At 46.2% G+C, this 15,079-nt stretch overlaps 1 protein-coding gene across 4 annotated transcripts in view; it reads left to right on the top strand.

Annotated features, from left to right (window-relative positions):
- Positions 1 to 15,079, top strand: part of LOC105380882 (protein outspread) — a 209,568-nt gene that overhangs the window by 191,950 nt on the left and 2,539 nt on the right. For 2 of the 4 annotated variants that reach the window (XM_048623444.1, XM_048623447.1), the window contains 9 exons: positions 6,234 to 6,359; positions 7,031 to 7,185; positions 7,530 to 7,883; positions 7,971 to 11,534; positions 11,985 to 12,166; positions 12,657 to 12,830; positions 13,170 to 13,322; positions 13,607 to 13,703; positions 14,548 to 14,626. In XM_048623444.1, the coding sequence (XP_048479401.1) occupies positions 6,234 to 6,359; positions 7,031 to 7,185; positions 7,530 to 7,883; positions 7,971 to 11,534; positions 11,985 to 12,166; positions 12,657 to 12,830; positions 13,170 to 13,322; positions 13,607 to 13,703; positions 14,548 to 14,626 (4,884 nt within the window). The remainder of the gene's footprint in view (positions 1 to 6,233; positions 6,360 to 7,030; positions 7,186 to 7,529; positions 7,884 to 7,970; positions 11,535 to 11,984; positions 12,167 to 12,656; positions 12,831 to 13,169; positions 13,323 to 13,606; positions 13,704 to 14,547; positions 14,627 to 15,079) is intronic. The other 2 variants (XM_048623445.1, XM_048623446.1) reach the window with 2 other exon arrangements.

The following is a 15,079-nucleotide window of genomic DNA, read 5'->3' as shown; positions in this document are numbered from 1 at the left end:
GTGTTTTTGCAGACTGATAAATAAAACGCACTCCTAACTAATAAAGATACGCTTCCTACAAAAACGTATCACTAATTTTCTGTCAGTCAAAGCTAACTTATAACGCATTTATGCTTATATTTTTTCATATAATTTTTACCAATATCATTCGAATGTTTAGTTAAACTGTTAATACTAGTTACTCGCACGCAAAGTTCACTCGATTAGTACCAACAGAAAACCTTGATAGATTACTAACAATACCTAGCAAACTTTAGAATAAATCCCCAATAAATCCCGTCTAAATACGTACTTTAGTTCAATATGAGATGTCTCACACAGATTAGGAAGCAAAACTATAAAGCATTCCCGTGGCACCTAAATACCGTTTAAATAACTATTTAATATCATAGAGTTGCGAATATCGAATTGGTATCTGTAATTAAAGGTTATGGAAACCCTGAAACACCGTTAGTAATTATGGATCCAGGTGTTCGGCCGCGTCTTTCTCAATTTGTTACGATTCGGTATGCGCAAGCGCATTAGGCTCAGCCCTCTCTAGTGCTTAAATTGTGATGGTATGTGAGCTGGTCAAGGGTAGGAAATTAAATAACCTTTGACATATATTATGGTATAAAAATAAAATACACACACACACACGCACTCACGCCTTGTACTAATGTACTCCCTTGCGGGGTAGGCAGAGGTGCATTGCTGCACCCACTTTTCGCCAGAGTGTTATGTTAGTCCCAATGTAATAGGGGGCGGGCCTATTGCCATTTTACGGGCACATCCAAGACCTGAGAACAAATATCTGTGTTTAAACAAATATCTGCCCCAGCCGGGAATCGAACCCGGGACCATCGGCTCAGTAGTCAGGGTCGCTAACCACTACGCCATTCGGTCGTCAGTAGTCAGGGTCGCTAACCACTAAGTAGTCAGGGTCGCTAACCACTAAGTAGTCAGGGTCGCTAACCACTATAAAATAGTTAAATACTTTTCTTTTATTAGGTGTATATGCGAGATGTTAGGTAAGTATACCTACTCATTATTTATCTGAGAAAAGAAAAACTTCAGTTTCAGTTGAAACTATCTGCTATTAGGTACGTACAGCTATTTTGTGTAGATCTATCGATTGTGTCCGTTCATTACCCTTATTTAATCTCAGTTAAATTACAACATTTCCCAGAATAAGGAAGCAGTATCATTTATAAACGTTACGTTGCTCGTCTAATTGACGCGAGGAATCCAGCGCTGCAGCGCTTTGCTTGTTAGTCTTTAGCACCTATTTTGTTGCTAGTTCGTTCCTATGCGATCACGATAACTAAGATAGTAAGAAAATTTAGCCCATGAGCATGATAGCAAGACTTGGTAGTTATTTTGTGATGAATAGGCAGTAAAAGGGAGTGACTGAAGTCGAACTGCCGGCCGGTGCAAAGATATCAGAAAGGTAATTACCAAACTGTACTGTTATAACAAAACTCGTAACTAACTCGTTTATAGGTTAGGTTTTAAGGCTAGTCCTCTTCTTATACAAACGAAAAACATGAAAAAAATGTGTTACCTACCCTACCCCTGAATTGGTTTTGTTCTGTGGTTGAGATGTCAAGTTCAGGGGGACTATTACTTAAGTTCACTCTTAGTTACATTTAGGTACTCAAGTGAGAAACTGGGCCGATCACTCCGAGCAGATGAAAGGATCAGTTAGGAAGTTATTCCGGTCGTATCTCACGGGTGGGTGAGCGGGGCTGGCTCGCGATGTCTCGCGCAGTTAACGGACTTTGATTAGCTGTGCGCGGGCGCAGGCTGCCTCACTATTTATTGCGCTCGCGCCTCCGAGTGCTGCGATAGACGCGGGGACGCGTGGCGGTGATTGGTTGGGAATTTCAGAATATAGGCCAATGTTTGTTCGATGAAGAATAATAAAATAAGTAGGTATACAAATTATAGTAAGTAAATATGTATACCTATTTTAATAAAGAAGCTTATTTTATTTATTTTTGCTACTTGTTGTGCAAATATGTATTTAAACTAAAATACCTACTTGCGTTTATAGGTAGGTAGTTAATTATTAGGAGTTAGTCATTTGTAATGATTTTGTTTCTTATTTATTATTTTTCTTAGTAGGTACTTAACATAGATGCCATATCCACTCATTTTGATGCTCAATGCGGATTGAAGTGTTGGAAGTTACACTACTATTACTGCCGTCGGTATTGATTGGGTGACTGCTTCTCAGAACAAATAAATCTACCTAAATACAGTTAGATTATCAAATAACTATCAAAGGCCATCTGAATGATATAAACATCAAAGACTACCTAAGCGCTGTCGTGTAAATTAAATACATACTTTTTCAATTGAAGGCGCTAGTTAGCGCAAGTAACAGCCTTAAATAATACGTATACGCCCGTATCGAAATAACATTTAATGTACCTCTAAGTACCTACGACGTAACATTCCCAAATCCCTTTGAACTTAAATAAATCTTAGCATAATCAAATTGCTTAAACAAGACATAAATTAAAGGCAAATTTCGTAAACGATATTCGTATTGGAATATTCAAAACGATTGGAAACCTCTTAAGGCAGCATTGCTGATTTCGTGCAAAATTTCGGAACTGTTAAGAAATGTTCAATATAAATCATGGAACACAATACCACGGTGAGCATTTCCAGCTAAAACTATTTCAGGTAACTTGAAGTTTAAGTCTACTAAAATCACTTAATTATATTGGTACCGAAGTAATTATGTACCTACTTAAAAAAATATCATTTACCACTAAAACTTTAAGCCGTAAATCCGTAGGCATTTTAATCATATCTAGGTGCAATAGTTTTTAAACAAAGTTTTACTGTCACAACCACTTTTACGTACCTAACTACAATAACACAAAATGTTTTGTGTCTACAACAACTTCCCAACAAACATTCTCCAACATCCACGACGACCTATATACGAGCCACTTTTACACAAGTTAGGAAATGTTTAATTTAGATAATAATTTCGCCAACATTTCCTAGATATTAGTTGTGAGACCACAAACACGTACACAGCGATATTATCTATTGCGGAACCCTCCGTGCGCCGCCGCCGCCGCCGCCGTGCTGGCTTACCAAAGACAATTAGGAAGCCTCAAAACATACGGTGATTTCTGCGCCTTTTCCGCTATACAAATAACAGTGTATTAAATATGCGAGCACCATGTTATTGGTCTCATATTCTGTTTAAACGGAAGTATTGTACCTATGCAGAGAAAGATAATAATTAATTACCTACTTATCAAGTTCTACAATAACTTATTTTTATACACAAACATATGGTCATCATTGTAACTTACTGTATTACAAAAATACGTTTAACAAGTACTAAGAGCTACCAATTATAAAAAAAGAGTTCAAAAAAATCGTGGGCAAAATCACCTCCATACAAAAGACATCAACGCGCACGAAGTTCTGACGTCAAGAGCTTAAATTCGAAAATTATAGTAGGTAATGGTCGTCGTGGTTTAGTTGTTATAAGTAATATTTCAAACATGTAAGTACAATGTGTATTATTCTATGACCTAATTCAATAATACCTGTATAGCTTCGATATTCAAATAGGCAAAGCAGCCCTCCGGATCTGTGAAATTAATTGACAAAATAAACAGAGAAGCTTTGTCGGCCCCGCGCTGGTCTGTGCCCGCGCAAATATGATCCCATTTATCTACTCCGCGGACTCTATGCAGATATATTACTACCTATTGTACTAGTAAATCATCATTAAACGTATTTATAAATGGTTACGTTTATTCCAATCAGAGCGAATAATGGCCAAGCGGTTTGCTTGATTGCAACCTATTTGGCTTAATCTTATATTGCTTACTTATACTTAGGTATTATGTTCAGCGCCTATCATGCATCGATGGTTTATTACTATGGAAGCTTTATGATGATTTTAAATAATATGTAGCGCTTATTACAGTTTCGTCATAAGGGACGATAACTTAAGCATTACTTTAACTGACTTTTCAAATGTAAAAAGTATTGCGCGCGCGCACAGCAAGTTTTTACTAGTAATATTTGCAATATTATAGAGTACTCAATGCAGAGTAGAGAGTTTCAACTGGTTAATAATGGAACTGACCTTCGTGTTGCTTTGAGCCTATTTAATTAGCTATCTTTCTATAGCTGCTCGATGAATACCTAATTGCAGTTGTTATAACTTAATTTTTTTTTAAGTACAATCTTTTTTATCTGTATTAGGTCCTTCTCTATGACAATAGACACACGGCGGGGTGTCACGTACGTCATTCCTCAAAGATTTACTATGAAAAAAATGGCGAATGTTAATAAATATGAATGAGGTGGTTCGCAGACGGTGCGTAAATCATTGACACCCACGGCGCATTGTGCGCGGCCCAGCGCCGATTAATGCGCACAGCTCTGCGCAACATTACGTGTATTTATCTCTAAATCTGCGCAAATGTACGCACTTTTACTTATGCTCCTCGTATGATTTCCAATCATTAAATTAAATACTTAAATAATAGGAATTATTGATGCTAAACGGTCGTAGGTATACCTACCTATAACATACATTATTCGTAAGTATAGTCGTTCGACCTCGCTTGCCAAATCACTCGTCCAGTTAATAACATCAGCAAGAAATGTAATAACTAATAAGCCACTTTGCATGATTGACTTCTCGTTACCTATGTAACTAAATCAAAATACGCACACGGCATATACAATAGAAGAAACATCACGCAAACCACTTTGGGCCATATACTATTCGTGAACCTTGCATCATAAGGTAAGTTTCGAACTGCAAGTGCTCGTTTTGACACGTGCTAGGTTGTACCAACCAGTTACACTTACAGCTACAAAAAATACAATTATCGTATAGAAAAAACTGAAATGCCCATACATACGTACGTAGGTCGTTGAACCCGCGACCATTAGTCAGTCATGAGCAATGTCGGGCCTCGGCTTGTCCGAAATTAATGGACTTTTCTCCGAATGGAGATCACGATGCGCGAATTTGATAGGTCACGATTCCGGGTCTTTCTTTGTGACATTGTGATTACAAAATCAAGATAATTGAAGTACCAACTCACCTACCTACAAGGTGTGTGTGTACCTATGTATTGCATAAATTGGTTGTGGATCATTGGTATTGGGTTGAACTTTCGAACTTTGACGATAAGATAAAATTTATAATAAGTAAGCCACATTTATAATGTAGTTACTTAATAAGATTTTTTCCTCAAAGGGGTTTTCTGTAAAACCCGGGCCAATGCAATTCTTTGAAGACTTTAAACCGGAAAGAATCTTAATACGAAACCATATATCGCTTTTAACCAGCCTCCGAGTAGAGCGATGCGGATGCCACATTCTCAATGAATGCTTCTCATATCAGTCACGTTCACTTTCTCATTCAGCATTGCTGCGAGCGCTGAGGGACAAGTACAAGTTCCCAATTTCACAAGATGGCGGCGACGGCCCTTGCATTATCATTAACATAGTTATAAGTATTTAAGTGGTATTATACCCGGGATCGCGTGCGCGCCCGCCGGCCGATTTAAGACCTATTTCTCAGAACTGCGGCTCTACAATTTTACATAATGACAGTTCATTTATATTATTTGATCTTCGCTCCGACCGCGAGCTTATTTCACTACCTTAATAATAATACGTTAAAAAGGGCGGCAGCTTTACTTTTTTGTCGACCTTGAGTGATGCTCGCATGCCATCCGGTCGTTACCAGATTTGTGCATTTAGCAGTTGTTGCTGGAACGGCGCTTGTAATTTGTATTGCACTCAACTTTATTGGGCGGCGTTAAATATTATTTTATGGGTGAATTGCAGCAATATGTTGATGTGGAATTTATGACCATAGGCTCCGCGATTTACTTAATTATAATGTAGATGTTATAATAAGCCTCTCCCGTATTGCACACGCGGGGCTGCAACTAAATATTTACAGCCCATTGTGTCGAGAGCTGCGTTCCACTTAACACAATTTATGATGTGAAAAATGCCGGATCCCATTCAGTCGTGTAGTTTTAAGGTTTTGCGGGGCGTAGATTTTATCTGTAATGATTTTAAATAACATGTGATTTTCTTTTGCGTATTTAAAAAGCCATTGTGAAGTCGTGAATATTTTTTTCATCAATAATTATCAGTTTTACCGAGAAAAGTTATTTACTGGTTACTTTCCCACGCTGTTGTATAATGTGTATTAAAAGTGAAACTATATTTTCTTTTAGTGTACACGGACCAGCCGGTGTCGTCCGCGTCGCCGCCGACCCGCGACAAGATCAACGGCGAGGAGAAGGCGCGCTCGCGGCGCCGCGACACCTGGGCCGAGCCCTCCACGCCCTCCAACGACGATGGTATGTTCCAGAACAAACGAGGATTAAGTCTGCCAGTAGGCAAACTGATCGGCCGTTCAGCGTGGCGGCGGATAGTTCGCCTGCAGCAGCCTTAAACCAAACTCGACTTCGTAGACAGATTATACTTATAATATTATTATGTATGTATGTACCTATATATGTATCCATGAATGCCTAAGGTACATAATTGTGGCCTCAACGAAATACATACAGTATCTAAACGACATAAGCAAAACTGACCAAACTACGCAAGCCGTACAGAGAAATATACTTACCAACCAAAATATTCATGCCCCGGCCTAGTTAAGAAAAACTCTGTATTTTAGGATCACACACACACGTCTTTATTCGAAGTATTGGAAGTCTTATATGGTGGTTGCTAAACACAACCATACCGCGATGTAGAAATATTACACCAGCGCCATTTAGTGAAAATCGCGGTAAACAAATTCTTTAAACAAGGCCTAAAGATGCCCGTTCAAGCTCAGCATCACAGAGCGTCTCTAACGCGGCGCCTCTCAACGCTCGAACTGTGGCTGACGCTGCACGTTACTTATATCAATTTCCATAGGAAATTCATCAGACGCTCTGCCGCGGCGTCACAGACGGTCGCTTTGAAAGACTTTCTTAAAATTGCCCTCCCTCTAATACCATTCCCTATCTCCCTCCAGCAAGCGTCCGCTCCCCGCTGCTGCAGCAGCAGCACCAGCAGTACGACGAGCAGCTGCGCGACATCGCGGCGTCGCTCACCCGGCCCCGGTCGCGCCGCGCGCTGCCGCCCGCCCTCGAGCGGCCCACGAGGCTGCCGCCGCCTGATCGACTACCGGTAAGTTCTTCTGCTTGTTATGTCGGTGATAAATACTAACCTAATATTAAATAAATTTTATAATAATAATATTTTTATATAAATTCATAGAGCTTTTTGATACTTTAAAATATGTAGGTTTAAAATTGACGTTTTGATATAGGTACGAATTTCATCTTTTTGATTGATGTAAAGAGTCGAAATTCGTGTGTTTCAACCTTGTTGTGAATTTAAAATAGGGTCTGAAAAGCCCCTAATAATAAACTTTGGTTTAGTTTATCAAGCAAATCATCGTTGAAGTTTTTCTCCTTCAATCTTAACCAAAATTACAATATTCCTAACACCACAATCCTCACCCTCCACAGCCCCGCGGCACTCCAGACGGCGGCGTCCCCCCAGAAGAGGGCAGCTCCAGCTCAGCGAGCGAGGGCAGCGAGCCGGCAGACATCGCGGAGAACCAAGAACCTAACGAAGGGGGCCGAGTGGAGCTCCCAGCGGAGCGCCTGCTGCACGCGCGCGCCGGCTGGCTGCAGCGCCGCGGCCCCGGCGGCTGGTCGCGCCACTGGTTCGTGCTACGCGGCGCCGCGCTGCTCTACTTCAGGGACCCCCACGCTGAGCACAGGGGCCTGATGGACGGAGTCATCGATCTGAGCGGAGTGGCCAGAGTGGTGGAGTTGCCTACGTCAGCGTCGACCAATGGATATGCTTTTGAGACTGAGGTTAGTAGTTTGGTTTAACGGACTTTAAATGTAACTTTCACTGTAGTTTTGGTAGGGAACTTAAAATGTATGTATTTTTTGTTACAGACTTGGGATGGTAAACACATAGTTCTGTCTGCGGTGACGGCAGGCATCCGGGCGAACTGGGTGTCGGCTATCAGAAGAACGGCGGGTCTACCGGACACGGCGCCACTGTCGCTCATACTGCGGGAAGACAACATAGACCAGGCATCAGAGTCATCCACCTCGCCCGTCACACCAGTCACGCCCATCACGAGTCGATCTGCGCCCTTCTCTTCGGACGAGGAATACAGGACGGCGTCGGAGGGCGGGCGGCGAGACAGCGCGGACTGGGGCGACGTGGCGCCGCAGCCGCCGCCCTCGCCCATCCTCAGTCGAACACCCATATCCAAAGTAAAGGAAAAAGTCCGGGCCAGAGGCTGCCACCAAATACCCCCGCGAAGTGATACGCCGAAAGGTGACAAAGACGAAATTGACGCAACCAAAGAAAAAGAACGTCCCACTGAGGACGTCGACGAAAACGAGAAACAAAGCGAGCCGCGCAAGCGCAGCTACATATCGACTATCGACAAACAGTACATCGAAATTGAAGATCTGAGAAAGCAGTTGCAACAAGCCCTGACTGAAGTGACTGCTGCTGAATCTGAGCTAGCTCGACTAAGAAAACTCAAATCCGAAGCCGCATTACGAGAAAAGAAAATGGAGGAGTTAGTCATAACGTTACAGAAGAAGGAAGAAGAACTGTCGCTGAGGACGAAAGAAGCTGAGAACATAGATGCGATAAAGCAAATGTACAACCAGGACAAGACGCTATGGGAGAACAAGCTGACTGAAACGCAAAACTTCCTGAAAGAGTCGACGGAGCATTGCGAGCATCTGACGAGACAGCTGACGACCGCGCAGGAGACCGTCAAGCAACTGCAGCGAGAGCTCAACGAACTCAACGACAAACTGATGAAGAGCGTGCAAGAAAACGACAACTTGTACTCTAGAATCCGAGAGCTCGAAAGTCGAATCGTCGCCGAATCTCCATCGAAGGAAAAGAGAAAAAGCATCGGCTCTCTCAGTGACCTCAGTAATTTGAACAACGACCTGGAGTTTGAATCTTTAGATAAAGATCAACTGATCGAAGAATATTGCGAACTCAGAAATAGATTCCTAATGGCTATTCAAGAAATAAAATGTATGAAAAAGGAACTACGGGAATCAAATAACATGTACGATGAACTAGAAGTTACGAATTTGAAGTTAAGAAATGAAATGAAGCTGAGAGAGCAATGCAGCAGGTCGGAGATCGATCTGATGGCGGCGCGCATTCTAGACCTTACACAGAAACTGACGGCTTCGGACAAACAAGTCAGAACGTTAAAACATAAAATTCAAAAGACGGAGTCACGGGAAAAGCGCCGCAGTTTGTCATTGAAGGGACGAGAGTCGTTCTCACTCGGCAAAGAAGTGGAGGAGAAGCTCACCGAACTAGAAAGCAAAATATCGATGCTAGAAGCTGGAGATCCCGCCCCCACTATCAACGCTCCGTCGTCCAAGAGTTCGTCGCCTGCCAAAGAAAAAGTAACCAAATCAGACAGCACGTCGGAGGAGAAGCGCATGAAGCGGCTGGCGGCGCGGCTGCGGAGGAAGTCGCTGGACAGCGCCACCAGCGCCGAGCCCATGAAGATGCTGGTGCGGCTCACGTCGCTCGAGACCAAGGTGGCCTCCGCGCTCGGGCAGCGGCGCGACCTGGCCGCGTCCTGCGAGGCGCTGGCCCCCGCCCCCGCCGCCCCCGCGCCCCCCGCCCCCGCGCCCTGCGGCACCGCGGCGCAGCGACACCTGCTGGACCGCCTGCAGAGCCTCGAGGCCGTGGTCATCCACTCGCGCGAGAAGGTCAACGAGTGCCTCTGCCAGATGTCGGCCGTGCGCGCCGCCAAGTCGCGCCGCTCGCCCTCGCCGCTCGACAAGAAGTACAGCCTCAAGTCCATGGAGAAGTGTCTCGCGGACGTCAGCCGGCGCCTGCAGGAGTGCTTCGACAAGTGCGTGGTGGAGGGCGAGGGCGAGGGCGGGGGCGGGGACTCGGGCTCGGGCGGGGAGGGCGAGGGCGGGGCGGACGACGCCGTGACGCAGGTGGTGGAGCAGCTGGAGGCGCAGCTGCGCGGCAAGCTGCTGGACGTGTCGCGCCGCAAGGCCGCGCTGCTGGACGCGGGCGAGCTGACCCCGCGCCGCGAGCTGGAGTTGCTGGCCGAGAAGCTGGCCTACGAGGCCGTGCTGGTGGCGCGCATCCAGGAGGCCCTCGACTCCTCCAGCGGGAGCAGGTTCTTCGCGAGTTTAATAAAGTCTGAAATACAAGAAACTAGTCAACTAATCGATAACCTACACTGTAAGATAAACGGCGAGTGCGGGCGAGCGGGCGCGACGTCGCGCAGCTCGCTGGAGCACCTGGCGCGCATCCTGGCGCGCAAGATAGACGTGGGGGGCGGCGCGGCGGGCGCGGGGGAGGCGCGCGCGGGGGGGCTGGCGCTGCGCGCGGGCGAGCTGGACGCGCTGCGGGCCGCCCAGCGCGCCGCTGCCGCCGCCGTGGAGCGGTTCAAGACGGACACGCTGGGCGAGCTGGCGGCGGCGCTGGCGGGCGAGGCGCCCCCGCGGGCGGTGCCGGCTGAGTGCGGCGCGCGCGTGCGCCAGGCGTGGGCCGCGGCGCGCGACGCGCTGGGCGCCGAGCTGGTGCGCGCCGAGGTGGCCCGCGCGCTGGCCCGCGCCGCCGCGCTGGGCGAGCGCTCGCTGGACGCCGCGCGCCGCGCCCGCCTCACGCTCACGGCGCAGGCCCGCGCCGACCTGGAGCTGTGGTGGCGCGCGGCGCACGACCACCTGCGCTGCGAGCTGGAGGCGGCGGCGCGCGACGCGGCGGCGCGCGTGCCCCCCGCCGCGCCCGGCCCCGCGCCCGCCCCCGCGCGGCCCTCGCGCGAGCTGCTGCAGCGGCTGGCGGACGTGCTGGCGCACAAGGCGCTGGTGGACGCGCGCGTGGCCGTGCTGGAGGGCTCGTACCGCGCCGCCCCCGCGCCCCCCGGCCCGCCCGCGCCCGCCGACGCGCTGTCCTCGCTGGACTCCGACCCGGCCGCCGAGGCCGAGTTCGTCTACTTGTTCCAGCACTTCTCGACCGAGTGCCGCGCGCTCTTCTCCAGTGACTGTTCCGGTAACAGTGAAGACTCGATGAAGATGGGCGCGGGGCTGGCGCGCGCGGAGGCGGCGGTGGCGGCGCTAGAGCGCGCGCTGCACGCCCGCGCCGGCGCGCCCGAGCCCGGGCCGGGGGGAGCGGCGCCCGGCGCTGGCAGCATCTTCGACCGCGTCGAAGCGCTGCGGGCGCGGGTGGAGGCGCTGCTGCCGCTGGCGCCGTGCGCTGCGTGCCGGCAGCTGCAGGAGCAGCTGGAGCGGCTGCAGGGCGAGCGCGCGCGCGGGGAGTCGGCGGCGGCGCAGCAGGCGGCGGCGCTGGCGGCGGCGCGGCGGGCGCGCGCGCAGCTCACGGCGCAGCACGAGCGCGAGCGCGCGCAGCTGCGGGACCGCGCGCGCCGCCTGGAGCGCCGCCTCGCCGCGCTCGACTCCGAGTACTCCGCGCAACTCGATAGCTTGCGAGCTGCTTATCAGGTAAGAGAGGTACCTATACACCTGTGTCTTATTTCTTACATACTTAAACGAACCAAATTACGATACTCTAGCTGAGCCCCTAATCAACTTAATTAGCTCTTTCATTCCAATTTCATTGCTTCTTCTATACCTATAAGTTATTTTATACCTTTAAATGCGCCCCGTACCCTTACCTACCCTTCTGTTGTATGCGATTACACGACAGCGACAGCCCTCGTTCGGTCGTATTTCGTCAGTATACAGGGTGTTGCCAAAAGGGTATACTAAGCCAAAACCTACAGTACAGCATGGTATATCTAAGCTCGAAAATGAAATCAGAATTTCAAAATTCGCGAAAAATTTTAGTCATTCTCCATAGTAAAAAGTCACGTGACCGACATAGTTTCTATGGAAAATGTTTTTTTTGCAACACCCTGTAGTGTAACCCTTCTTTTTGTTTTCTTAACCCAGGCGCACTGCCCGCAGAGCGCGGCCCCCGACGCGCACGGCGACGGGCTGCGCGCGCGGTACCAGCAGGAGATCGAGCAGCTGCGCGGGCTGTGCGAGAAGGGGCTGCTGGCCATGGAGTCCTCGCATCGCAGGATCGTGCGGGAGATGGAGGAGAAGCATCGGGCTGAGCGGGAGCAGTTGAGGTGAGTTATACGTACAGTCAGCTGCATAAGTAGCTAAACGCTTTTGTACCTTGTCAAACAACCAACTAAACAAATCGTCATTGCTTGAATTAATTAAAAGGCAGTTAGTGAGTTTGACAAGGTTCAAAAGTGTATAGCTACTTATGCAGCTAACTGTACCTATATTCAATACTTTAGTTTGTCGACAATAACAGAGAATCTTGACTTTCGCCATTGTAATGTAATAGCGCGGGCTTGTAATGCCAGAAAGAGACAAATATGCTAAGGCTGCGATCTCAGCTTTCACGCGTGTAATATTTTTTCCATAAAACTGGATTCGAAACCAAAAATTCTATAAAAATTTAAATCTAAATATCTAATACAACGTACCAAAACTTGCAGTCCTCTTCCAACAATCTACATAAAGATTCAAATCGTTTCTCCCTCATCAAAACACTACATATTATTTTATGTCCTTCAAACCTACTAACCCTATACTCCTACCCCCCAGGCTAGACAAAGAGCAAGCGCTCGCAGAAGAGACGCGCGCAACACTCGCAGCCCTAGATGCTATGCGGAAGGCGCATGAGAGTGAAGTGAGGAGGGAAGTGGACAAGTTCAAGGCAGAGTTCCTTAGCCGAGGCGCTTCAGCCCCCGACCTGAGCCAGCTCAGTACTAGGCACCAGTGAGTATATTATAAAAACTTTTAAGGAAAAAAAGAGTTATAAATATTACGTGGCTGTCTGTGTTTCTGTGACATAATTGCTCCCAAAGCAATGGACCATTAATTTGTAGTTTCTTTTTTTTATTTCATTTTAAAATATGACGCAATCACACAGCTTTGCACAGTGTAATTTTTTTTGTATAAAAAAGTAATTATTATGTAAAAAATGTATACATTTAAAATAGAAACCGCTTATAAAAAGACTAAAGTCAATTCGGAAAAGTAAAAATTCCAATATCGTCGTAATAACAAAAGAGCAAAGAAAACACCTACTCACGTGAAAACCCCGTCACCTTCCAGACAAGAGATGGAAGAGATAAAGCGCGAGATCCTGTCCCTCTCCGAGAAGTATTCCATCAAGTGCGTCGAGTCAGCTGCTTTAGAAGAACGACTCCAGGGAGCCACCACGCAGCTGGCGCACGCACAGCATCGCATCATGCAGCTCGACTGCAGGTGAGTTGTTGCCGCTCCGTGCAGGGTAGGGACGTTGCTGCTCCGTACTGATAGCAACCTTCTTACCAAACCGTAGCAAACAGCACGACCATCGCCATCTACATACCACTTGTAATGTACAGGGTGTTGCAACAATGGTATACTAAGCTGAAACATACATGTGCAGCATGGTATATCTAAGCCCGGCCTGCACGTGAAAGTTTCGGCTTAGTATACTTACCCTTTTTGCAACACCCTGTATATGACACTCGTGAATGTTTTTAAATAATTCTTCTACTCCACAGGAACAAGCAACTGAGAGCGCACCTCATATCGGAGGCTAACGACATGAAGAGCTGCGAGCCGTCCACCCTGTCGCAGCTTATCGAAGAGAACGGACCGGTATGTTCCATTTTTAAACTAAACTTTTTAATTTTCCTTCACGCAATCACCGAATCACGCTTGTACAGCCTAGCTGGTAAAGAGCTTTGTATTTAGTTACCTATCCGGAATAAAAGATGGCGCCACTTTCTGTGTTGGCTGAACATGTTTTCGGATAGTTCATTTGTTGTTATTTCCACGCTAATTATTTACTCAGCATCACGCTTGCCTGGTCATTGCATCATGCATTGCACAATGCACATATTGTTATAAATATATCATAAATAACCAATTCATCTACATGCAACCTAGTTTAGTGTAATAAATAGTTTTGATAAGTAAGTGTCTTGATTTTGTAAATATTTCTTGTTTCAAATTAGTCCCTTTGAAATTTCACTCTCATGTATTTGATCAAAATCCATACCTTAAAATATTACTGATTGGCTATCCATCACTGTATTTATCGACTGGTTTTCCCTCTAAATTCTTTTAAAGTATTCTTAGATTGTAAATAAAGTTGTAACTGTAGATTTTGTCATAGCACCCTTTATCCGTTCTATCGATATCCGTGCAAAATAAACTTTATTAAAATTAATCATAACTTGTGGTGTACGGAAAATCTTAAGCTTTCTACCTATCAACCCGCTAATTTGCACGTATATCATATTTGGAGGGGAGATCACTCGTAACCAAGACTAACACTGAATGTATCCATAGACCAGAAAGAGCCCAAGCGCAATTACTTCAAACAACGCCATCTGTGTTTGACATTTGGTACTTGTTGTTACCACAAGATGGCGCCTCTGGTCTATAGTGGTTCAGTGTTGTTCTTGCGCCATCTCTGTAATGTGACGGGAACTAACAGCATGGGCGGGCGGAGGCGCCGCTGTGGCAGCATCTGAGGCAGCTGGCGGCGGCGTGGCAGCGAGACGAAAATGTTGAAGGTATTCTTCATGGTTTATGGCTTTTAAGGAATGTTTTTCATTTATCTATATCCAGCCAGACCTCCTTGATCGAAGGGGTTTATTTGATTTCAATGGCTATTTTTAAAGATGTTCCGGCTGGATTTGGATTTTGAAAAACGTTCTTGACTTTGAGACAATTTGACGTTTATTGTACATATTTTTATGAACGTTACTTGGCTCAAGGTTTTTTTTTCCAAGTAGTAAATTCGCACAAGTAATCACAGTAATACAACACCAATTAGATCTAAAGTATTTTAATAACTTGTGTCTATATTTTACTTTCTGCATACGCATGTTATTTTAGCCCATACGTAACTGATAAGAAAAGTCCAACCATAATCTGCATATAATTAAATTTGAACAAGTACGTTGGCTGCTCTAGTAAAAATATAACATAATTATTTTATTTTTTAATATGCCGATCTTTTTTTC

The sequence above is a fragment of the Plutella xylostella genome, chromosome 10 (genome assembly GCF_932276165.1).
Source record: "Plutella xylostella chromosome 10, ilPluXylo3.1, whole genome shotgun sequence".
In the NCBI taxonomy this organism is placed as follows: Eukaryota; Metazoa; Arthropoda; class Insecta; order Lepidoptera; family Plutellidae; genus Plutella; species Plutella xylostella.
Note: the sequence above shows the minus strand (reverse complement) of the source record. Positions and strands in the feature narration are given on the sequence as shown.